The sequence below is a fragment of the Rhinopithecus roxellana genome, chromosome 20, assembly GCF_007565055.1.
Source record: "Rhinopithecus roxellana isolate Shanxi Qingling chromosome 20, ASM756505v1, whole genome shotgun sequence".
NCBI classification, from domain to species: Eukaryota; Metazoa; Chordata; class Mammalia; order Primates; family Cercopithecidae; genus Rhinopithecus; species Rhinopithecus roxellana.
The window spans coordinates 49,878,592-49,903,977 of NC_044568.1; the positions used below are offsets into that span (position 1 = coordinate 49,878,592).

At 47.3% G+C, this 25,386-nt stretch overlaps 1 protein-coding gene across 2 annotated transcripts in view; it reads left to right on the forward strand.

Moving 5' to 3' along the window:
* XYLT1 (xylosyltransferase 1) overlaps window positions 1-25,386 on the forward strand; it is a 370,795-nt gene that overhangs the window by 107,961 nt on the left and 237,448 nt on the right. Inside the window, exon 2 of one of the 2 annotated variants that reach the window (XM_030924432.1) lies at window positions 4,560-4,598. The exons of the other annotated variant lie outside the window; for it this stretch is intronic. Within the exon in view, the coding sequence (XP_030780292.1) occupies window positions 4,560-4,598 (39 nt within the window). The remainder of the gene's footprint in view (window positions 1-4,559; window positions 4,599-25,386) is intronic. 2 annotated transcript variants of the gene reach the window in all.

The window sequence follows — 25,386 nt, forward strand, 5'->3', positions numbered from 1 at the left end:
AAAAAAGATTCCGGTATTTGTTAAGGTGGTACTGCTTATTTGCTATAAGTATTCTTGATTTTGATAGACATTATTCAAAAATTGCAGGATTACTTTGTCCAAAGTAATAATGTATTTTCCAACAAAGCTCTTGTAAAAGAGTGGAACCCAGAGTTTTCCATTGTAAGATGCTGGGATCAAATCCAGGCTTTCAACAGCATCTGTGTGGCTCGGACAGGTTACCAGTCTCTTTGGTCATCAGTTTCTCCATCTCTATACTAATGATAGTGATCATTATAATATCTACCTCTTAGGGTTATTACAGGGGTAAAGGAAATGATACAGGCATAAAAGTTAAGCCCAGTGCCTGGAACGTAGTGAGAACTTAACAAATATCATTTATTGCTAGTATTCAACTGTTTAGAACCTCAGTCAAGTAATATGCCCTTAGGACAAAGTTAAGAATAAACCAAAGGAATGAAAACTATATGTATTTCCAGGCAAAAGGATTCTAAGTAATCATTTCCTGTCATGTTGTGATGGTATCTAAATAATAAATTCAGAAGGACTGGTATATTGGGCACACAGGATTGAAGGCTAGTTCAGAGGCATGCAAGATCCTGATGGTCACTTATTTCCTTGCTTGTAATGGTATAGCTAGCACACAGGGCCTGGCACCTAGGAGGCCCTCTATAAATTATCGCTATTAGCTGTAGTTATTTCAGGTTCCTGGGATGCATTTGCAGACTGAGAGAAAGAGCATGAGTAGTATTTAGGTTCTGAGTCTGTGAGTGTTTGTGATCTGTTGAGATCTATTGTGATCACTTTTTGATCTGTTGAGGTCAGTGTTTAGAAAGTATATCAGTTACTGGCCGGGCACGGTGGCTCACGCCTGTGATCCCAGCACTTTGGGAGGCGGAGGCGGGTGGATCACGAGGTCGGGAGATCGAGACCATCCTGGCTAGCATGGCGAAACCCCGTCTCTACTAAAAATACAAAAAAAAAAATAGCCGGGCGTGGTGGCAGGCGCCTATAGTCGCAGCTACTCGGGAGGCTGAGGCAGGAGAATGGCATGAGCCCTGGAGGCAGAGCTTGCAGTGAGCGGAGATCGCACCACTGCACTCCAGCTTGGGTGACTGGGAGACAGAGCTAGACTCCGTCTCAAAAAAAAAAAAAAGAAAAAAAAAGTATATCAGTTACTGCCACAATAATGCTGTATAACAAATGACTTCAAAACTCAGTGGCTTGAAACAGCAATCATATATTTTCTGTGTGTTGGCAGGGGGTCGGCTGATCTAGGCTGGGTGTGGCTTCAGGCTGCAGATTGTGTACAGGTCTGTTTCATGTGTCTGTCATCCTCCTTGGACCAGCAGGGTACTGGGGATGTGATCTCTTGTGGTAATAGCAAAAACACAGTAGGCCACACTTCATCACCTAAGCATATTTCAAGCTTCGGCTTATGCCACATCTACTAACCTCCCATTGAGCAAAGCAGTCACATGGGCAAACCCAAGCTTAAGGGATGGAGAAGCACACAGCAAAGAACTGCCAAGTCACATGACCAGAGGGCGTGGATCTAGGAGCTGTGATGAATAAGGCCCGCCAATTCAGTGCACCTAGTTCCCCATTTCGCTTCCCCAACTGAGTCGTTGTGATAGATGACATGGAAGGGCTTTCCTTGTTGTGGGCAGTTCCATGGTACCTGCATTAAGATTCTAAAAGCACTCCACCGTAGCGTGCACGCACATTGCAAATTCCCCTTTGGTCTCTAGGAGGCTTTCCTCTGATGGACAGGAATTTACTCTACTGTAAACCAAAGAGTCCCAATTTAGACAGATACGATGGATTAGGCAGACAGCATCATTGACCTGGTTCCACTTCGTTAGCCTTTCCAATTAAGGAGGATGTTGTGGAAAGCAAGACCTCACAGATATATAGTCATACCTTGAATCCTCTGGACTGAGGCTCTTTAGGGAGAGTCTTCCATTTCCAGTGCGCACAGAGGGAGGAGAGCCTCATAATGTTGGCAAGTGAATCCTGAGTATTAATGATGTGGCCACTTATGAGGACTTTATCTTCTTCCCGGTTAGTTAATGAAGATGCTAAATAGATAGCTTTTGTGCTTTTGCTTTCCAGAATCTTCTTAATCTTGGATCCCTGACCATGCACTGATAAGGTCTCTGATTTTGGAACATCAAATAGAGAGTTGATGCTTCACTGTGTCTAGAAATCAGGCTCTTGGTTTTGTCAACACAGTTGACAGAGATTTCCTGTAACTTCCCAAGGAAAATCTTGTCCATTGGAGCTGCTTTTAGGGGTTCAGGATGGCATTCTCCCCTCTTCAACCTCGTGGAGATTCTAAGCAATGAAGCATAAGTCTCAGACAATAGCCAAATGGTCTGTGAAGTACAGCTTAATTAATCTGGGCATGTACCCAACACCCCAGTCTGGTGCTTTGCTAGGACTTGGCTTGGGGATTGAGGCTAATTTCGAGGCTGAAATGCAGCTTCTTATCTTAAAATCAAAATCGAGGTGGTAAGATCTGAATGGACAGACAGACAGACCCAGACTACTCTGACCTGAATAGCAGATGTTGCATGCTCTCACCCACTAGGCACATACCAGGTCTGACTCACGCTGCCACCCACAGACCAGGAGGATGGTCTTGCTTCCCAAAGACAAAAATGGGTCCTGCCCCAATTGCTTGCTTGACACAGGAAAACAGGAAGTACAGAGTATAGACTCTTTTTGCATATGAGTGATACAAAACCTGCCTGATCAAAAAAACGTTGCTCTACGAATGCTGGGTTTTACCAATCCTAGTTGTCACTTCTTCAACCCTGGGAAGAAATCAGTAAGGATTTGAAGAGACAGGCCCCAAACAGCTCCTCCATGACTTCTCCAGATTCCTGTATAGGTCAAGGCTGCAATGTGGGGAGACGGGGAGAACATGTTTCCTCAATGTTTTCTTGGGTATGAGGAAGACTCAGTGCCTGGGGGAATGTGAGAATTAATGTGGGATGTTCTCTTGGCAGTTTCCTTTCAGTTACACCAGTGGAGAATTACTGGAAGTTGGACTCAGAATTGGAGTTGGGGGACGACGAATTCTTCTTCCTAAAGGACAGAGTGGAGCAGAGCTCACCATGTTTCTGAGATCGTGCCCTTTACACCCCTCAGAATTGGGCATCATTACAAAGATATCATAGAACAGTCATCACGACAGTGAATGGCAGCTCACCTAGAGGAGGGGTTTAGAATGTTCCGATTTCCCTGCATTTCCTTCTTGTTCACATTATGAGACAGTGAGCTGGTGCTAATTTGCATGGCTTCCTTAAACCCTGTGGTGGAAAATCTGCTAAGAGAAAGCAAAGCTTCAAACTGGGTGTACTTCAGGGCCCTGAAATCATGCCCATTCTCTGTAGGAGGAAGCTTAAGGTTGTTTTTCCCAGAATTATAAATCCAAGGTGATTAAGTTCAGAGCAGACATGGTGTAGACAGAAATAGCCTTCATATGCTGGGTTTCCTGTTTTCTTTGGAAACCACTCACTGGACACCACCACCTCCTCCCATCAGTCTTTTCCTCCTCCTGTACCCACCGTGTCTCTCCTCCAACCCAAAGGGTTCATGCTTAATGACCCGAGACAGTACCACCAAGCATTCCCGGTCAATCGGCTTTTGTAGAGAGTGAATGAATAGGACATTTCTCTGGCCTTCTGTATCCTAAAAAAAGACCTTCCCCAGCCCATTGGAATGTGCTACTCAAACCAGAAATTAAGCTGCTCACTCTCATTCCTTCCCTCATTCTTTCCAAGATCAGACACAAATTGATGATGGCCTTGCCCCTAGTCAGGACTTTATATTCTTTCTGGTTTATTCCTAATCCTCTTACAGAGCCAAACTCTCCTCCGAATGGAGGGTGTGGATGCATGTTGAGCTGTTTGACAAGGGTGCCTTGTTTCTTTTTTCTTTACATTTTGTTGTTTTGTGTGATCTCCATGTGGGTGTTTCCTTCACAAAAACTTGAGCCTCCTTCATCACTTGGGCATGAGAGGAAGTGGTGGGGCGGCGTGCAGACTGGGCCATGCTGTCCTGACGTCTCTGTAGAATAGAGGACGCAGATTGGGCTGCCCTCCCCGTGGGGTGGCTTGAGCACTGAGGAAATCAAGCTTTGTTTGAAAATGGTGCTGGGAGCGTGGCATGGTGACGCATGCTTATAATCCCAGCTCTTTGGGTGGCCGAAGTGGGAGGATCGTTGAGGCCAAAGTGTTGGAGAAAAGCCTGGGCAACATAGTGAGACCCCATCTCTACAAAAATAATTTAAAAGAAAGAAAAAGCCTGGCATGATAGTGCATGTCTGTAGTCATAGCTACTTGGGAGGCTGAGGTGGGAGGGTCACTTGAGCCCTGGAGGTCGAGGCTGCAGTGAGCTATGATCACACCACTGCCCTCCAGCCTGGGCAACAAAGCAAGACCCTGTCTCTTTAAAAAACAAACAAACAAAAAACCAGAAAGAAAATGATGCTGGGGTAGAAGTTAACTTTTTTCCACTCCTCACATGCATTTTCTCCTTTCATCCCACAGGAGCCACATCCGAGTCCGCTCATTACCCTGGAGACTCAGGTGAGTACCTTTCCTGTCTTGGCCACTTATCTCAGCCTTGATATTCCAGCTCTCGAGGGGACTTGTCCCCTGGCTCCGAAAGGCTGGACAGGCCCATGGCTGCCCCTTGTCCCATTTGGATGTGTGTGTGCCTGCACATGTGTGTATCCACACTGGCAGCTAGTGTACACGTGTGTGCAGTGGTGTGGGTGTACATGTGTACACATTCGCACCCAGGTGTCTGAGGACCCTCCCACCTGTGACAAGAACCATAATCATTTCTTTCGAGTTTTCCTCTGTCCTTCGCTCCTGCCCAACCATTATGCGGAGGTTCATGCAAAGGAGAGAGGAGACAGAGGGGAGCCATGAAGCGGGAAGATGCTGCTCTTTGATGCCTGAACTTGGAGGACTTGTTTTCCTTGGCAGTGAGGGCAGCAGATGGAGGGAAGTTGCATCCTTTCATGTGCTTGTGTGTTAGGCCTTTCTGAGGAATCATGATTGCAGTGGTGTTTCCGTGTGGAGAGGAGGATGACCAGTGGGTCTTGTAAGGCAGGGCACGGTCCTGACTGTCTGCTTTCTGCCTTCCTGGGAGATACGACAGTGCAGCAGCTATGAGTGTAGGCCTTGGAGTTCAACACAGCCAGGTGGAATTCCACTTCTGTGTCTTCTACCCTGCGACGTTTGTGGGGCCACATAATGTCTAAGCCAGTGTCTTTCCATCTGAAATGTCATCCCAATGGTAGTGTCCACTTTGCAGGGTTGTGGTTGAGGATTACAGGAAATGATGTTTATAAAGTCTGGGGTATGTGCTAAGTGCTTGTGAGTGGTAGCATTTTAAACCAATAGAACTGTTACCATGCCTGCTGGATTTGAAGGGGATGTTTCTTATCTTTGGACTGATTATTTCCTTAGCTCTTTGAGTTTGGCTGACAGGCAAGAGAGAAGATAGACAGGACGGGCCTCGTTCAGAGCCCCACAGGGAATAGTTGGCAAGAGTCAGACACAGTCAAACCTGTTGGAACCTTTCAAGGTTGAATGACAGCTTGGGAGTTCCATGGGTTTCTGGGGTGCACTGGAAAAGACCATCTGCTCCCCTGGCCTTTGCCCCCTTCACCTTGGGTCCTTGTCCTCTCCTTGGTGTCTCTGCTTGGGTCCTCCTAAAAGGAATGAGGAGACCCTCCTTGCTTCCTCCCTGCTGGGGAAGGCCAGCAGATCTTCAGGGTTTCCCTGTGCTTTTCTGTCCTAGCATTCTCTGGCACACATGTGTAGCCATATGGGCCCCAGGGCTGACCAGGCAGCAGGGCCAACAGGGAAGTATAGAAGGTGTAGCTTTGAGGAGGAAAAGGATTCCGTTTCCTCTGCCTGTTTGGCTGCTCTCTGGCTTGGTTTTGTCTGTACTTACCACCTTGACCACATTTGCCTCATGTGAATTTCATCTATTCCATAAAGTCACCTAAAAATACGGTTTTCCTTAACGTAACTCACTTTACTTTCAGAAGTAGACTTACCTTAATCCAGTGGGTCTAAACCAGGGAGTGGTTTTGATTCCCAGTGGTTATTTGGCAACGTCTGAAGACATTTGGTGGTGGTCTCATTGGGGGGTTTACGACTGGCATCTAGTACGTAGAGATTCAGGTTGCTGTTAAATCTCTTACAACACACAGGCCAGCTCCCCACTGGAAAGAATTATCCAGTCCTGGGCCTGGCACAGTGGCTCACGCCTGTGTCTCAGCACTTTGGGAGGCCGAGGTAGGCAGATCACTTGAGGCTAGGAGTTCAAGACCAGCGTGGCCAACATGGTGAAACCCCATCTCTACTGGAAAAAAATAAAAAACGTAGCCAGGCTTGCTGGTATGTGCTCATAATCCCAGGTACATGGGAGGCTGAGGCAGGAGAATCACTTGAACCCAGGAGGTAGAGGCTGCAGTGAGCCGACATTGAGCCACTGCCCTGCAGCCTGGGTGACAGAGTGAGACTCCGTCTCAAAAAAGAATGATCCAGCCCTAAATAATAATGGTGTCGAGATTGAGAAACACTGTCTCGAGCAATAATATTCGTGGAGCCACAAGTTTGAAGTGCTAGTTATATATTTTTTTGTACCACATTAAAATAAATACTAAACTGTGAAAATAATGTTCCTTTAGGTGCCCTCTGATGTCACCTAAACTTCCTATCAGAGATGTGTGTGCTATCCTTTGGGAAATGTGTCTCTCCCCAGTCTACCCCATGGACTATGAGAGAACTTCCAGGGTGTTTTTAAAATGATGGTCCTACTCTTCCTTATCCTTCCCCAGAAGGATAGCCTATTAGACTTAGGAAGACCCATGGGCAGACATCTGTGTCCCGAACTCTGGAAGTCAAATCTTATCTCCTGGAAGGGAAACAGCTGCACCCCTGGATGGTTCTGTCTTTGACCTTGCTGTACCCTTCACTCTGGACACCACCCCATCAGTCCTTCAAAACCCGCTTGGGAAAGAGGAGTTGCAGACCAGTGGCTTTGGCCAGCACCTGAGGCTTCCAGCAGCAGCTCCTTACACAGTGACCACTCTTAAAATCCAATCTGTTAGCCCAAGGGACCTGAGCCTCCATCTGCAGCCAGCAGGGGCACAAGGTAGACTCTCAGCATTTGTGCTACGCCACTGGGGAAGAGCTTCAATTTGTCTGCAAACAATGCTCCATCAGTCTCATTTGGTTCCCTGTCTTTGGGGAGCCTGGGAATATTGTTGTCGCTCCCCGAGTTCTGATTTCCCATGTTAAAGAGATGTTGGAACCCAACCAAAGTGCAAATGTTTCTTTGTGACTGTTGGCACAAACCTGTGGCCAGATCTGACTTTGTGCTGGGCCTCAGCCCATTGCGAGATGAATGATGGGATCCTCTTCAGCTGCCTGCAGGCAGGTCAGACAAGGAGGTCAGGTCCCTTTCTGGCAGGAAGTAGTACCTCAATGTTACCCATATGCCATGAACAAGATGGCAGATGTGGCCAACCTTGGAAGAACCAACTCTGCAGGGGTTAGGTGACAGATGTGCCCTGAGCCCTGGGTCACTTCCCACTTTTCCCCCAGTGCACTTGGCTTCTAAGAACCGCATTGCCTGCTCCATCCTTGAGCCCAGCTGTCACAGGTTAGCCTGCCTGTTAGGTTTCACCAAGCGCTATGTCCTTGCACAATGCATCAGCTGCTTTGCTTGCCCAAGACCTGGCCTGCATTAGAACACTGGGCTGTGCAGGGGCCCTTTCCTTCATGCATCCCTCTCTCCCTCGTGTGAATTGCAATGGTCCTCAGCCATTGCTTGGTTCATCTGTCCCTGTGCAGCTGTTCTGAGTTGGGGGAGATGGATTGATTGGCTACTGAGGACTCCTCTAATGTTCTTTGTCGTTAGCACAGCAGAGCGTTGCATCTGTTGGCATCAGCAGGACTCGGTGCTTAACAGCCAGATTAATAGAATGAGGAAGCCGAGGAAGGTTTACATCCCTGGTGTCAGGTTCCCTCCTCAGCAGGCTGCCCCTGGGGAGGCACCAAGGAATCCCCAACTTGTGGTGGTGAATGCTCCCCTGGTCTCCAGATGGTGATTGCCAGGAGATCAGGTGACCTAGAAATGAAAAAAAAAAGGAGTTCAGTGAGTGGCTTGGTGGCATTATTCTTATCCCCATTCTTACTAACATTTACCATTTGCCAAGCACTGACTTCTCTCATTTTATCCTCAAATGCCATAGTTACACAGGTGTTAACTGAGGTACCACATGAGGTACCTAAGGGTCAGAGAGGCTAAGTAACTTGCCCAGGGTCACACAGGAAGCAGATAGTATTGGTGCACATTAGACTCAGGGTTGCATGGCCTCAGAATCTTACCTTCTCAACTGCTTTCCTATTTTCAAAGAAAATAAAGTTGCCCTGACTGGTGGAAAGATTTGCTAACGTTCAGGCAAAGCTGGAGAAATGGGCTTGGTATATGCAATCCAACGTCCATAGATAGACAGATGGACAGATAGACAGTGCTTAGCACAACTATCCACAGATGTCCTTAGATAGATGGGTAGAGAGATGCATGATGGGTAGATGGATAAAAAGATACAGTGCTTTGCACAGTGAGTTATCTTTGACAGTTTGTCAGAGGACTTGGTGGTAAAATGGTTTGAGCAATGGACCCAAATGAAAATTTATTTTAAAAGAACAAAAGCGAAACACGTCCCTGTGCATCAATAGTGTTTTGATAAATTTGAATCCTTATTACTTGATTCTCTCTTTCTCATCGATCCCCAAGACAGTTGATCATTTCTGAATCCACTCCAATTGGCAAGGTCTCGTGTCATTTAATTTTAGCATCTCTGCCTCCTCCTGCCCCTACTCCCCCTACCCTCAAGAGGCTCTCTGTCAATTAGCTAATGGCCTCCACTCAAACACTGAGACACCTTGGGAGATATAATAAAAGGAGCTCTTTTTTTTTTTTTTTTGAGACGGAGTCTCGCTCTGTCGCCCGGGCTGGAGTGCAGTGGCCAGATCTCAGCTCACTGCAAGCTCCGCCTCCCAGGTTTACGCCATTCTCCTGCCTCAGCCTCCCGAGTAGCTGGGACTACAGGCGCCCACCACCTCGCCCGGCTAGTTTTTTGTATTTTTTTTTTTAGTAGAGACGGAGTTTCACTGTGTTATCCAGGATGGTCTCAATCTCCTGACCTCGTGATCCGCCCGTCTCGGCCTCCCAAAGTGCTGGGATTACAGGCTTGAGCCACCGCGCCTGGCCAAAAGGAGCTCTTTTGAGTCAAGATTTGTCAATCTGGGCATTTGTGAACTCGGCTAGAGTTAGAGGGGGAGCAGGTCATCAGTTATGCTGAGATCCCCCTCAGGACCTGGAGATCAAAGGCCTCAGGGGGAAAACTCCCAACTTCTTGTTTTTCGAAACCAACCAGTTACTTGACTTTCTTTGATCAGCTAACTGGGGGTAGAGGGAAGGAAATGACATTCACATGATTTAAAGATGATGCGGAGGCCGTGATTATTGTGAACAAGGCTGCTGTAGAAAATGAGTAGTGGATGTGAATGGAAGTTAACACTTGAGAAATTATATCTATGTAAAAGCATTCATCTGTTTCCTTATTCTATAGATCGCTGTTGGGCCATGTGGAGGCCAGGCCTTGTGCTAAATGCCAAAGATACAGCAGAGAGAAAAACAGAAGGTTCCTTACCTAGAAAGCATCCATTCTAGGCGAGTCAGATGAAAAAGATACAAAAAGATGTTAATAAATGCATCTGTAACTTCAGATAGTAATAAGTGGGTGGAAATAAGACAAACATGTTCGTAAGAGAGTGACCGGGTAAAGTGGACGTGGTTGTAAAATCTCCCAGGTAGTAGGGAATCAGAGCTGGAGAGGTGAGGTTTGAGCTTCTGAACCCAGGAGGTGAGATGTGCTGAAGAGCTTATAGTTAAGAGTTAACCTTGCAAAAAGACCCCAATAACAGTTCTGAATTTTTTTGCATAGTATGTCTGGATTCCTATAAAAAACAATGCCAGTTTTTCTTAGATTCAATTAAGGCGTTCGCTCCTTCAATGCTTTTGTGTCATTATAATGTCAAGATGAATAAAGAATTACTTAATCAGGCAGGGGTGAAAGAAAAGGACTAAGGAGGTAGGAGAGAAGGAGAGAGGCTTAAATTCAAGGCCATCCAGTCGAACTAATGTCTGATGTGAGCATTTGGCAGGCTGAAGGAACTTTAGGTCTTAGCAGTGTTATGCTGAGCTAGGGGCTGATGTCTGAAATTTGGCTAATAGCTAATTAGCTGACTGATGTTCAGCTGAACTTAAACTTCAGTATAAACCAGTAGTTCTCAACTAGGTCAATTTTGACCACCAAGGAGACGTTTGACAATCACCTGAGACTTTTTCCTTCTATTTTTGAGAGACAGTCTTGCTCTGTCACTCTGTTAACCAGGCTGGAGTGCGGTGACTCCATCTCAGCTCACTGCAGCTTCAACCTCCTGGGCGCCCGTCTCAGCCTCCCGAGTAGTTGGGACTACAGGTGCATGCTAATTTTTGTAATTTTTGTAGAGTTGGGATTTCGCTATGTTGTCCTGGCTGGTCTTGAATTTCTGGGCTCAAGCAGTCCACCTGCCTCAGCCTCGCCAAGTGCTGGAATTACAGGCATGAGCCACTGTACCAACATTTGTGATTGTCATAACTTTGGGGTGAAGGATGCTACTGGCATGTGGGTAGAGATCAGGGATGCTACTAAACATCCTATAATGCACAGGAAAGCACCCCCTCCTGCTAAAAGAAAAAAAGCCTCAAATGTCAGTAGTGGCAAGGTTAGGAAACCCTGGAGTAACCTCGTTTGTTCTGAGGACAGTTTATTTTACAAAGACACTTCCAGCCATACAATTGTGACTTCCTTGTTTGTTCTCTTGTTTATGTTCAAACATCACCCTTTCTGGTTTAAGTTCAGACTTTAGCCAGCTGTAGGCTGTGGTCGTGACACATTCATCTTTTTTTTTTTTTTTTTTTTTTGAGACAGAGTCTTGCTCTGTCACCCAGGCCAGAATGCAATGCTATGATCTCGGCTCACCGCAACCTCCGCCTCCCAGGTTCAAGCAGTTCTCCTGCCTCAGTCTCCTGAGTAGCTGGGATTACAGGCACGTGCCACCACACCTGGCTGGTTTTTGTATTTTTAGTAGAAATGAGGTTTCACCATGTTGGCCAGGCTGATCTCGAACTCCTGACCTCGTGATCCGTCCATCTTGGCTTCCAAAGGTGCTGGGATTACAGGCGTGACCCACTGTGCCTGGCCGACATATTCATCTTCTAATGTGTCCAGGCCTGCATTGACATGACTGGCTCTAGGTATACAATAACCCACGATTCGCAGGAACATGTGCATCATATGTGTAAAAACTGGATCCTGTTGGATCGTTATGGGAGAAGAAACCTCATCAGGAGATGGCTTCCTAAGAGATTTATGGCTTAATAGTGCAGAGAACGTGCAGAGTTAAAAAAAAAAAATTTTTTTTTTTTCTTAATCCAGCTACTTGGCTGGGGTTTGGAGAGGGGTTTGCCAAGGTTTCTGGACTGAAGAAGGTTGTTCAAATATCTTGATATTTAGGCCTGGTTCTTCTTTCAGGGATAGACCACAGGCTCATTTGTGCAAACTTCTTTCTTGCGAAGCTCTTCCCCACTCCCGGGATTAAAGCAATTGCTGTCTCCTCTCCACTCTTCCGGCTCTGGGCTTCGATTAACCTTTTCCTCCGCAGAGAGTGGTTTTTGGAATAATCAGGGAGCTTCTGAATGGCTCTCACCTGAGTCTCCAGCCCATTAATTCTTATGGTGCCCAGCATCTGTTGAGAGGATGGTGAGACTAAATTGCGTCTCAGCCCATCTGTTCTTTTCCCCGTCAGCCTCCTTGTGGCAGAAGAACCTCTCTGGGGCAGAGAAGGCTAGTTTGGGGAGGGACCGGATCGTTTTTACTATAATGTTTTCCTCTGGCTCTGATTTGCTGCATCTCTATTTAGTCCTGGTGGGGCAGGGAGGTGACCAGCCAGACCACTGCCTGGGCAGAGACTTGGCTCAGCGGACAGGGAGTCTGGACTTAGAGCATGGAGTCGTTCTCAGGGAGGATCTGCAGTCCCCTGACCACGGGATCCTTTTTAGTCTGTATGACTCAGGGTCAATGATGTGAAACAACATTCCACAAATAGCCAGCAAGTTCCCCAAAGTGCAGCCACACGCACCATTTCAAAAAATAGATCGTGTTGAGATCACCATTCCTCTCTTCTTGTTGGGAGTGGACTTCACCCAGGACATTTAAGGTTTGAATTTAAGCCCTTAACTCAGAACACTTAAAATGATCACTCTTGGCCGGGCATGGTGGCTCACGCCTGTAATCCCAAGACTTTGGGAGGCTGAGGCAGATGGATCACGAGGTCAGGAGATCGAGACCATTCTGGCTTGACACGGTGAGACCCCCGTCTCTACTAAAAATACAAAAAAATTAGCCAGGCGTGGTGGTGGGCGCCTGTAGTCCCAGGTACTCGGGAGGCTGAGTCTGGAGAATGACGTGAACCCGGGAGGCGGAGCTTGCAGTGAGCCGAGATTGCGCCACTGCACTCCAGCCTGGGCGACAGAGTAAGACTCCTATTCCCCCCCCCCAAAAAAGATCGCTCTTGTCAATAATGATTACATACACGGAATAGATGTTTCATTGAGATGGGAAGTGTAAATTGGACATAGATTCATACATTTAGCACTTTTACATGAATTAAGCATTTATACTGCACGCGTGGCACTCTTCTAAGTTAAGTTCTTTACATGGATTTGCTCATTTGCGTTTTACAGCTGTCTGATATGGGAGGTATTACTGTCATCCCCATTTTATAGATGAGAAACTGAGGCTCAAAGAGGTTAAGTTACTTGCCCAACAGGTAGCAAAGGCAGCAAGATTTGAACCTTTGAACCTAGCAGTTTAGCTTTCGTATATTGGGAAATAAACCCTGGAGATACTAACCTTAACCCCATTTTACAGAGGAGCCCGCTAAAGCCAGAGAGACCAAGTTTCCTTTTAAAAGTTGTATAGTCAGTAAGAGATAGAACCTGAACTAGAGCCAGGTGACACAGGAAATACTATCTCCTTCACTGCTGTGTTGCAAGATAGATATAGATAACAATAAGATATAGAAAGAGATTAGAGGCCGGGCGCGGTGGCTCACGCCTGTAATCCCAGCACTTTGGGAGGCTGAGGTGGGCGGATCACCAGAGGTCAGGAGTTCGAGACCAGCCTGACCGACATGGAGAAACCCCATCTCTACTAAAAATGCAAAATTAGCCTGGCGTGGTGGCACATGCCTGTAATCCCAGCTACTCTGGAGGCTGAGGCAGGAGAATTGCTTGAACCCAGGAGGTGGAGGTTGCCATGAGCTGAGATCATGCCATTGCACTCCAGTCTGGGCAACAAGAGCAAAACTCTATTAAAAAAAAAAAAGGCCGGGCGCGGTGGCTCAAGCCTGTAATCCCAGCACTTTGGGAGGCCGAGACGGGCAGATCACGAGGTCAGGAGATCGAGACCATCTTGGCTAACATGGTGAAACCCCGTCTCTACTAAAAATACAAAAAACTAGCCGGGCGAGGTGGCGGGCGCCTGTAGTCCCAGCTACTCAGGAGGCTGAGGCAGGAGAATGGCGTGAACCCGGGAGGCGGAGCTTGCAGTGAGCCGAGATTGCGCCACTGCACTCCAGTCTGGGCGACAGAGCGAGACTCCGCCTCAAAAAAAAAAAAAAAAAAAAAAAAGATTAGAGATTAGATATAGACAGATTTGACAGAAAGAATTGACGTAGAGATTTGGTATCTATTTATTGATACAGAGATTTGATATGTATTAGATGTGGATATAGATTAGATCTAGCTTGCTGTAGATCACTCACTTGGCAATCCAGAGCACATGGGCTTGGAAACAGCTGTCCATACAGAGTGGATTCTAGGATGAGTAGCTGAGGCCCCAGGCTGTGGCAGGTTTGCCCTGCAGACGGTGAGCACAGCAGTGGCGCCTTGGGGAGGCAATGGTCTCATTTCCCTTCCAGCACACGCATCTTCTGTCAGGGCACCCCCTCCGCCATTCACTTCAAGCACGGAGGCAGAAGCCCGTGGTGCTGCCGCTGAGCGACAAGGCAGTGTGGCTGGTTTTGCATTGACTTACGAGCCGGAGGCTCAGCGAGGAGGCATCGCTAACATTTGGTATAAATAGCACACACACCAAGATCTTTGAAGCAGAAGCGATCTTCTCCGTGGGGTTTTGGGGCAGGGCTGTGCATACTGCGGAGCTTAAAAGAGAAGGTTTCGATGCTAGAATGTTCAGGCTGGGTTTGCAGGTTCTAGTTAATGGGATCATTCAATGAAGAAAATTGCTTTCACAAAAAATAGCAGCACGAGGGAGGTCCAGGTGTATAAGGCATGTAAAAATCCTTAGACACGGCCCAAACTTGGGGAACATGAGAGCTGGAGAGGGGATTGCGTGTTTTGTGTGTGCCTGGGATTTTGTTCAACACTTTATATGCGTGACCGCGTTTCCTCATAACCGCAGCCTTTGGGGAAGGTGCTCTCACTCCCCTCCTTTGCAAGTGAGGACACTGAGGCATGGAGAGGCTCCGTCCCTGGTCTGAGACCACAGAGTTCCGGAGTGGCATTGAGAGGGCCCACACGTAGGCCTCCCTCTTCGGCAGTGCTGACTGACTGCCACACCTTAGGGCCTGTTGGGTTCCACCTTTATACTTGACGTGGAAGGAAACCAGGACCCAGAGCTGCTGAACAATCTGCCCAGTCGTTCAGCATTTTAGTAGCAAACCTCGGGATTCCCCTGCTGCTCAGGGACAGTGGGAGGTGGAGACTCAGCGTGGAAGATCCACAGCCCCGCACTCTCTTTTGGTGCCTCCTCCTGCGGTCTCCATGTTGGCCATTAGCAAGATGAAATATGTTGGGTTTCTTCTGCCCCCCAATCCCCAGCTCCAGATCCACTCTCCACCCCTCTCCTTTCTTCTCTGGGCCCACAGGGGCTGACCTTGGTGGGCTTCATCAGCAAGGACTTCTCTTTGCTTTGGCCAAGGAGGAGGAGAACTAGTAGGAGATAGGAAGGACAGAGGAGATGAGATGAGGGTTTCCATGGGTTGGCTGTGCCCCCCTAGCTGGGCCACAGCTGCTGTGGGGCTGCACTGTCCCGTGGCTGCAGCTACTGTCTCCATGTTCCAGGAACACTACTCCCTCCCCTTCAGGCCCCAGGGTGGTGACAGCTCCTGGCTGTAGCCAGCCCTGATACATAGCACCTCCCTTGTTAGTTTCCCTTATAAAGAATCTCTTTGTAACATCTCCTCAGTTTGGAGAGTAACATTTCTTTCCTTCAGGGACCCTGACTGGGCCCCCATCACTGGCTCAGCACTGCCAATGGGACTCGCCGTGGGGAGTCACTGTCATCTTGTGTCATGTTTTGATTAAAGGAGAGGGTCTTCCAATGGAGGGGAGGTCCCAGAATGGAACCGAGGGACAGTGAAGCTCTTGAAACTGAATGCCTGATGGTGGATTGTCCAAGCTCTTTTCTTAGAGAGAAGATCATAGCTGTCATTCTATTTGTGAAAACTGTCCCCTAAAACTGAGCCAAAAATAAACATTCTGAACAGTCTCATGCTAAATAAAGCACCACAGGAGCCACATGTGTAGAAGAGATGCCCCAGGCAGGGTCAGCTTGGGGTGCTGTCATTCATTCATACTCCTCTGTCTCTCCCACGGTGGTAAAGGCGTTCTTCACTGGGGATGGACTAAGGTCTAGGGCATGGTGGGGTGGGGAGAGGTGGGGGACAGACCTTCATCTCCTTCCTGTAGCCCCCCAGAGCAGACAGACAGAGAAGACAGGTTATTTCTGCCTGCAAGCAAGGCCTTCACAAAATCACCTCTTCTTGGTTCTCGGTCACACCTGCAGGAAATGTCAACTGTCCTAGAATTTGAATCTGACTTCTTGGAAACGCTGCTACCTCTGATTTGTGCCTCTGAGAGCCAACAGGGAGGGCCAGCGCATAGCTGCTTCTCTAGACCGGGTGGTCCCGCAGGAGGGAGTAGCAGTGGGGCTGCCCCGACTCCGCCCTCAATGTGACCTTCCCCACTGCCTTCAACTGCCTTTCTGAAAAAGAGCATCTTCTTAGTAATAACCCTGTTCTCATTTTCTTCTGGGAACTGTAGCTCATTTTTTCCACTGAACAAAAGAGAACTGGGTGGAAAACTGAAGTTTGCTGTGGTGCAGGTGCCAGATGGGTGGGGTCGAGGACAGAAATGCAGTTTTATTGTCCTGAGAAGGAAAAATCCCGCCAGCTCAATGCTAGAAGAAGGAACTTTCAGCTATAAAACGGGCTTAAAGAGTTCTTGGCCAGATGACCAGTCTCCACGTTCACTGGCCCAGTTAGAATCCGGCACCAGTTATGGGAGCGGGAGGTGCCTTTCTCATTTCATGGCCCTGGACTCACAGTTGTGCCGTGGGCCTCCTTGTGGCCGTCTCTGACCTGCTTATGGGTTGCCTTTGGCCTCATGAAGATTTTTAAATTGTTTAAATTTTTAGAGAGGGGAAGGGTGGGGTTGGAAGATTTTTGAAATCTGGTAGGTAAAAACCACTCTGAGCCCCTAGATGTCAGTGACTGGCAACCACCAGCTGCCGCTTTGTATGGGGCCTCGCAGTGGGGTCACTGGTTCATAGAAGTCGCCACCTGGCCTGCTGCACTCGTTCACCTCAGTGACAGTCCCCTGGGTACTGTCCCCTGCACACTCGGGACTCTAGATCCTCCTAGGGTCTCACCTGCAAAGTGGGCAAGGGCAGTCTGGACCTGGTCACCCCAAGCAGCCCCTTGAGGAGGTGAGAATGGGCCTCATGGGGGCAGGTTATACTCTCTGCAGTAGACCCCCGGCTCACCACTCAGCTGCTGTGAGACCTTCCACGTGCCAACGATCCCTCTGTGCCTCAGTTTCTTTAAAAATGGTCGGAGTAGGCCGGGCTCGGTGGCTCATGCCTGTAATCCCAGCACTTTGGGAGGCCGAGGCAGGTGGATCACCGGAGGTCAGGTGTTCAAGACCACCCTGGCAACACGGCGCAACCCCGTCTTTACTAAAAATACAAAAATTAACCACATGTGGTGGCACACGCCTGTAGTCCCAGCTAGTCGGGAGGCTGAGGCAGAAGAATTGCTTGAACCCAGGAGATAGAGGTTGCAGTGAGCCAAGATCATGCCACTATACTCCTCCATGGGTGACAGAGCGAGACTCTGTCTCAACAAACAAACCAAAAAACAAAAACAGTTGAAGTAACAGCAGTAGCCACCTCCTAGACTTGTTTGGATGGTCAGATGTCTTAACATGCATTAAGCAACAGAACAGTGCCTGGCGACTAAGCACTTACTATTACTTTCATAGTCCTAGCTTCGAATCCCAACTCGTTCACTTGCTCAGTGCATCACCTTTGAGAAAGGCTTTAAGCTTCTGAGCTTCAGTTTCCCAGCTAGTTAAAGCAGCCATGAGGACTGCTAAGAGCATAAGCTGGAGACACCCTCTTGTCACTTCTGAATGCAAGCTGTGACTCCCCCCCGCCTTTTCTGTCTTGAGGAAGTAGCAGGCTTGGGAAGCAGAGGCTTTCCAGCCTCCGTGCCTCCATGCACTGCCTCCTGCATCCCTGTGCCACAGAGAGGACAAAGACGTTGGCATTCTCTGCAGAGATTTGCTCTGTGCCCTCTCTGGAATGTTCCTCCTCCTCTGTTGAGGTAGCTGGTTTCCTCTTTGCAGACAGAGGAGCAGCACGAGTTGAAATACCAGGATGTTTTTGGCAGCCAAGCTAGGTGCTTGTCTCATGAGCAAGCTGGGACATTTTTTGCCTGTGTACAGTTCGGAGATGAACTGTGTTGTCACCACATGAGTGAAGCCAAGAACTGCCTGGATGCCGAGTAGTAAGAGTAGCAGAGGCTGAGACATCCTCTAAGGAAATAAAAACGAGCCAACAGTTGGCCGCGTGGGTCTCACCTCTGCCACCCACAGGCTGAGGAAGCTCCTTTTCTGGCCCAGGGTATGTTCAGCCATGGCCAGGTGGTAGATTTGCCTATGTTAGGCCGGGCACAGTGGCTCATGCCTGTGTATAATCACTTTGGGAGGCTGAGGCAGGCCGATCACTTGAGGCCAGTAGTTTGTGACCAGCCTGGTCAACATGGTGAAACGCCATCTCTACTAAAAATATAAAAATTAGCCAAGCGTGGTGGCGCATGCCTATAGTCCCAGCTACTTGGGAGGCTGAGGCATGAGAATCACTTGAACCTGGGAGGCAGAGGTTGCAGTGAGCTGAGATCATACCACTGCACTCCAGCCTGGGTGACACGGTGAGACCCTGTCTCAAAAAAAAAGAAAAGAAAAGAAAAGAATCCTTAGTTGGCTGCAAAGACATATCTCAGAAGCCCCAAGGTGTACCAGATCTTATCAACCCCATTGTACCTCCAGCCTCACTGCAATGCTTAAGGTTACCCTTCCCCAGGGTACCTTTGTTCACCTGTGTGGTCTGACTAACCCGGAGTCACTTGATCTGGGCACTACTGGTATTTGGGGAGGGATTATTCTTTGTTGTGAGGCTGTTCTCTGCATTGTAGCATGTTTAGCAGCATCTCTGGCCTGTGCGCGCTAAATGTCAATGACACTCCCTCCTCCAGTTGTCTCACAGATGTCTCTGGACATTGCCAAATACCTCCTGGGAGATCACTCCTGAGCTGAAAACCACTGTCCTAACCAAGCATGGGATGCAGAGACTGTGTAAAAATCAACACTCATTGACTGTAATGAAACGGAGCTGGTGACGTTTAGGTGAAGTCTGCTGGTTGAACGCCTCCCTGTAAATGTCATTGGGTTTTAATTTTTTGCTTCCAAGTGACCTCATGTCAGCTGAAGTTACAAACAAGATAGCATGTGCCAAGTGTTTCACTGCGGGTGTGATGAGGTACGGAAGAACGCTGTCTTGTTCCTCTTCTCATTTAAAAAGCCAAGCACACTGGGTATGGTGGCTCTTGCCTGTAATGCCAACACTTTGGGAAGCCAAGGTGGAAGGATCGCTTGAGGCCAGGAGTTTGAGACCAGCCCGAACAACATAACAAGACCATCTCTCCAAAAAAAAAAAAAAAAAAAAAAAAAAATTATCTGGGCGTAGTGGCCCGTGCTTTTAGTCCCAGCTTCTCAGGAGGCTGAGGTGGGAGGATCACTTGAGGCTAGGAGGTGGAGACTGCAGTGAGCCGTGATTGCACTACTGCACTCCATTCTGGGTGATAGAGCAAGACTTTGTCTCAAATTATTATTATTTTTTTAATTTTAAAAATAAAAAACCAGCACAATATGAGGCACAAAAGGATGTAGGGCCTCCAGCTCACATCTGGGGGATGGAGACCCCAAGCCCACCCATGCCTGAGTCACTGTTAATGCAGCAGGCACTAGGTTCCTTTCAGCAAGAGGAGTTGTAGGCACAATCCCAGAGTCCTGTCCCCTTAAAGACCGCAGGGAGATGGTTTTCAGATTTGCAGTAGTTTGGCTGTTACAGAAGATTGTGGGTTTGCCTGACACCCGAAAATAGCCTGTGGCTTCAGGGACTGACATTGTAACATGTTCAAACCCGGCTGGCATTTACTCCCTGGACTCTGTGAAAGGGTCCTGTGTGCAGAGCGGCTGCCTGAGACAAGCAGGCTGCTGTGTGCTGTGTTGGCCATGAGGTGTTTACGTGTTAGTTTCTTGTTGGGTGTTCCACCCTGTTCTCTGCGGGCAGCTGTGACTGGAAACATATTTTTTCGAAATTTATGTTTTGTTTTTATAAAAATTTTTCTTTTGGGACTTGAAGTTCTTTTCTGGATTTGTTTTTCATCATTGCTATTATCAGTAGCATATCATATTATATTATTATAATATTGATCAGTATATTCTATTATGTTTTGAGTGCCTACGACGTCCTGGATACTGTTTCAGGGGCTGGAGATACAACAAGCCTACAAGACAGAAGTTCTTATTCTCCTAAACTCATGTTCTATCAGGTGGTAAATTAGAAATGTATGGTTTTTTTGGAGACAGGGTCTTGCTCTGTCACCCAGGCTGGAGTGCAGTGCTGTGATCTCGGCTCACTGCAACCTCTGCCTCCTGAGTGAATTCAAGCGATTCTCCTGCCTCAGCCTCCTGAGTAGCTGGGATTACAGGCATGTACCACCTCGCCCAGCTAATTTTTGTACTTTTAGTAGAGATGGGGTTTCACCCTGTTGGCCTGGCTGGTCTCGAACTCCTGACCTCGTGTGATCTGCCTGTCTTGGCCTCCCAAAGTGCTGGGATTACAGGTGTGAGCCACCGTGCCCAACCGAGAAATGCATGTTGATATGTCATGTCAGATGACGATAAGAGCGTGGGAGAGCAAAGCAGAGGTCTGTGGGCCAGGTCAGGCCAGTTGGAGATAGGTTGCCCTTTTCCTTTGGTGGAGACATTTCCATGCAGCAGTGTTTGAACAAAGATCTCAAAAGCATGAGTGGTAGAGCTCTGTAGAAAGAGGAAGGAGGCCGGGCATGGTGGCTCAAGCCTGTAATCCCAGCACTTTGGGAGGCCGAGACGGGCGGATCACGAGGTCAGGAGATCGAGACTATCCTGGCTAACACGGTAAAACCCCGTCTCTACTAAAAAAAATACAAAAAAACTAGCCGGGCGAGGTGGCGGGTGCCTGTAGTCCCAGCTACTCGGGAGGCTGAGGCAGGAGAATGGTGTAAACCCAGGAGGCGGAGCTTGCAGTGAGCCGAGATCCGGCCACTGCACTCCAGCCTGGGCGAGAGAGCGAGACTCCGTCTCAAAAAAAAAAAAAAAAAAAAAAAAAGGAAGGAACAGGGAGCGGCCAGGGCAAAGGCCCTGAGGTAGGATGTGGTTGGTGTGTTGGTCGCCACACAGCCTGGCGTGGCTAGAACAGCATGAGTAAGGGAGAGCAGGGTGGTGGAGGTGGAGCTAGATCATTAGAACCTCAGGAAACTTAAAAGGATCCTTCCTTTGCTCCACACTGGAAAGTCTTCAGAGGATTTTAAACAGAGGAATGACATGGCCTTGCCTTGGAAAAATGGGATTGGTGGCTGCCCTGCTGAAAATGTACTGTAATGGGTCAAGGGCAAGAACGGGGGGATGGGTGAGGGGGAAGGCTGTTGTAATATGTTAGGGGGTGTGCAGGGTTGGTTTGGACCAGAGTGTTAATAGTGAAAGCCAAAAGAAGTAGTTTATACCTACTCTGTGTACACAAAAATTAAAAATGAAATAGTTTGATGCTGGATGTGTTCTGAGAAGAGATAGAGCATACAGGACCTACAGAGGATTAATGCAATACAAGCACATGATGAAAACAATTCAAAAGCACATCACTTCCTATGACTATTCTTCAGAGATAACTGCTGTTAACTTTTTTTTTTTACTACTTCTTCCGAAGTTTTCCTTTGCATTTTAACTTGTATTATGTTGTATTATACAACATCATGCATTTTAACTTGTATTTAACTTGTATTATGTTTTTGCCATTTAAAAGTAATAGCAAGAACCGCAATTACTTGTGCACCGACTTAATATATGTACATGAGTGTATTCATGTGCATATTGCAGGAATTTGTTCCCTTGAAATGGAACCTCATATTTTATGATACATGTTTTATGAAACATATTTTATGGTAAGTTGCTTTTCTTCTGTATCTTTTCACTCATCTCCTGTCAGCACGTATCACTCTTACTCGTTATTTTTAACTTTTCTATTTTGTCCAGTTCTGTTTTGAGCACCTGTCACGGTCTCTGGGATGTAGTAGCTGTTCAATAAAGGTTAATTAAATGCATTAAATATTTCATCATCTATTTAACTGATTTCCTGTCGGTAGACATTTAGATTGTTTTTTCCTCTCTATTTTAAACTATGCTGCCTTTAGCTCTTCTTGTAAATACATCTTTGCTCAGTTGGGAAGGTACCTCTGTAGTGTAAGTGACTAGATTTAACATCGCTGGCTCAAAGGGTGTGTGCATTTTACATTTTACATTGTCCTATGAGGAGGTTTCTTCACATCTCCTGTCAAAGCCTTATGTGATTTCCTGTTTCCCCTTTCAAAGGCACTGGTGATCATCAATCTTTATAATCTTCAACAAACCAGTGGGTAAAAACTATCTTGCTGCCTCGATTTGAATGTTAGATATGAGTGGATTTAAGCATTTTTTAACATGGGGTGTTTGTGAATTCTATAGCTCCATTTTTCAGGATTCTGGGTCCTAATGTTCTGATTGTCTGCCTCCTTGGAGGAAATGATGGGTAATGATGGCTAAAAATTGTTGAGCACTTACTATGTGCCAGCCCCTGTGCTAAGTACAGTGTATGGATTAACTCACTTAATCTTCCCATAAGGAAGATTCTCTTTAATCTCCCCATAAACCTGTGTAAGTGAGGTGTGGTTGTTATGCCCTCTTTCAAATAACAAAACTGAGGCACAGAGAGGAGAGGGTTCACTAAGTCACCCAAGGTCATGTAAGAGTGAGTGGGGAGCTGGTCTTTGGACCTACGCAGAACTCTTAACCACCATTCTATGCAGTTTCTGTATTTGATGATGGTGGTGATTGTTCTTTAAGATTTAACCATTCTGTGATACCTTGAAAGCAGAGAACCACAATGTTCCTGGGTAAGGAAGTGATCTGAACACAGGCATGGTGCTGTACTTGAGCTTGGGGCCCCAGCCCATGGGGTGGCAGCTGGAGACAGTGCTCTGTGTTCAGCCTGTGAAAGACAGCTGAGCTGCAGGCACATTCTGTGATATGCCCATGGCCATACAAGGAAATAGTATCACCTCTTTCCACAGTGACTCACTTTTCCTTCTTAGGGAGTCTCCAGTTGAGCTGCAGAACTGGATCTGGGAGACCAAGTACAGGGATGTCAATTGTTAGAACTGTAGATTGAATCGGATGGATATATGTTGATGGAGGGATGGGTGGATGGATAGAGGGATGAGTGGATAAAGGATGCGTGGGTGGATGGGTGGGTAGATGGATAGAGGGGTGGGTGGGTAGATAGATGAGTGGATAATGGATGGATGGATGGATGAATGGGTGGATGGATAGAGGGATGGGTGGATGGATAGAGGGATGGGTGGACAAGGGGTGATGGATGCATCCTGGATGGATGGATGGATGGATGGATGGATGGATGGATGGATGGAGGGAGGGAGGGGCGATGGATGGAGGGAGGGGCGATGGAGGGAGGGAGGGGTGATGGAGGGAGGGGGCGATGGAGGGGGGCGATGGAGGGAGGGAGGGAGGGAGGGGCGATGGAGGGATGGATGGGTAGGTGATGGATGATAGATACACAGATGGAAGAGAGGAAAGAAGGAAGGAGGGAAGGAAGGAAGAAGGAAGGAAAGATAGATAAAATATCTCAGTTCATTTTTTAAAAATTCCTACTGCATACTGACCACTGCTTTAGGTGCTGGGGATTGGAAGATGAAGGGCCTGGTGCCCTGCCTCCAGTTAGCTCACTGTCTAGAGCAGGACAGTGTCACCTTCTCTGTGTTGTAGATCCCTTCGGAATCTGATCAAAATTATGCTCCCCTTCTCTGAATAATATTTTCAAATGCAAAAAAATGCAGAGGATTAAAAAGGAAAGTGGTTATATTGAAGTACAGCTATCAAAGTGTATGTAAAAATCAGAAATTTGTGGAGTAATAATGCATTTGCTTCTTTATTAACACATTAAACTAGATTTGGCATCAGGTCTAATAACTACCCTAATTTTGAAATAATGACAAGTATAAATAATATTTGGAGACATCTGCCACCAAAGCAATGTGACATGAAAATATCTGCAGTTTCTGTTGGTGTCAAAGTCTCGGGTATTGCTCATACCACTGCAGTCTGTTGCCTGTATTCATAATTGAAGGGCATGCTAAATTTCAGTTAGAGTTAGTGAAAAGAATTATGAATATGTACAAGTTCATCAGTGGATATGTGCAAGTTCGAAGACCCCCAGAATTCTCTCTCCATAGATCCCCAAACTCACAGATTCCAGAAAAATGACCCTGGGCTAGATGGAGAGAGAAATCATAGCAAGATGTTCATCACAGGGTATAGACTCACAGAGCTGAGTGGTGCGCAGGGTCCCACATTATTTAAATGATTTGTCTCGCCATCTGTCTGTCTTTTTTTTCCCTCCTGACTGTTTCGAGTTGAATTTTTGTAAGAGAGAAATTCCCCCTTGTGGAGCGTTATCAGTTCTGTGATCATGTAGGAGTGGGCAGCATAACCTAAACACTCCTGGAAGGCTTCCTGGAGGAGCTGTTGCCCACAGCATGACCTTAAAGGGTGAATGATCATCCCAGCACTTTGGGATGCTGAGGTGGGTGGATTACCTGAAGTCAGGAGTTGAAGACCAGCCTGACCAATATGGTGAAACCCTGACTCTACTAAAAATGCAAAAATTAGGTCATTGTGGTGGTGGGTGCCTGTAGTCCCAGCTACTTTGGAGGCTGAGACGGGAGAATTGCTTGAACTAACTGCACTCCAGCCTGGGCAACAGAGCGAGACCCTGACTCCAAAAAAAAAAAAAAAAAAAAAAAAAAGTGAATGTGAGCAGACCAGGAATGACCAGGATAAGGGGACACAAAAGACCGTTCCCGACAGAGAACAGAGATGAAAATATTGAGCCTTGTCAGAAAGTCACAAGAAATACAGTATTCATGGAGCACAAGCCTCCTTTTCCTTGACAAACTCTTTCCAGCCAGCCAGGCAAAGCATAGGTTTCAACTTCTCCTCTGTTGCAGCCTTTTCCAAAGTGTCAGATGTAAAAGGGAGGAGCAGGCCTTGGCAGGGGGTAGGGCTACTGAGGCAATCACAGGCCCAGATACTGTAGACCACAGCAGGGAGCTTCAGATGTATCGTGTAGGTAATGGGGAGCCACTGAAGATGTTTGAGGAGCAGAAGAGCATGGTCTAAGATCAGTTTGAGATGATCACTCTGGCTGCTTCATGGGGAATGGATTGCGGAAGTGAGCTCAGAGGCAGGGAATCAGAGAAGGGGACATTCAGTTCAGGGGAGTTATGATAAAGGCCTGAACTGGGACAGGGACAGTGGGAAAGGAAAGGAAGGGACAGATTTGAGGGCCATTAAAATGTAGAACAGGGACTAGATATGGTGGCTCATGCCTGTAATCCCAGCACTTTGGGAGGCTGAGGTGGGTGAGGTCAGGAGTTCAGGACCAGCCTGGCCAACATGGCGAAACCCCATTTCTACTAAAAATACAAAAATTAGCCGAACGTG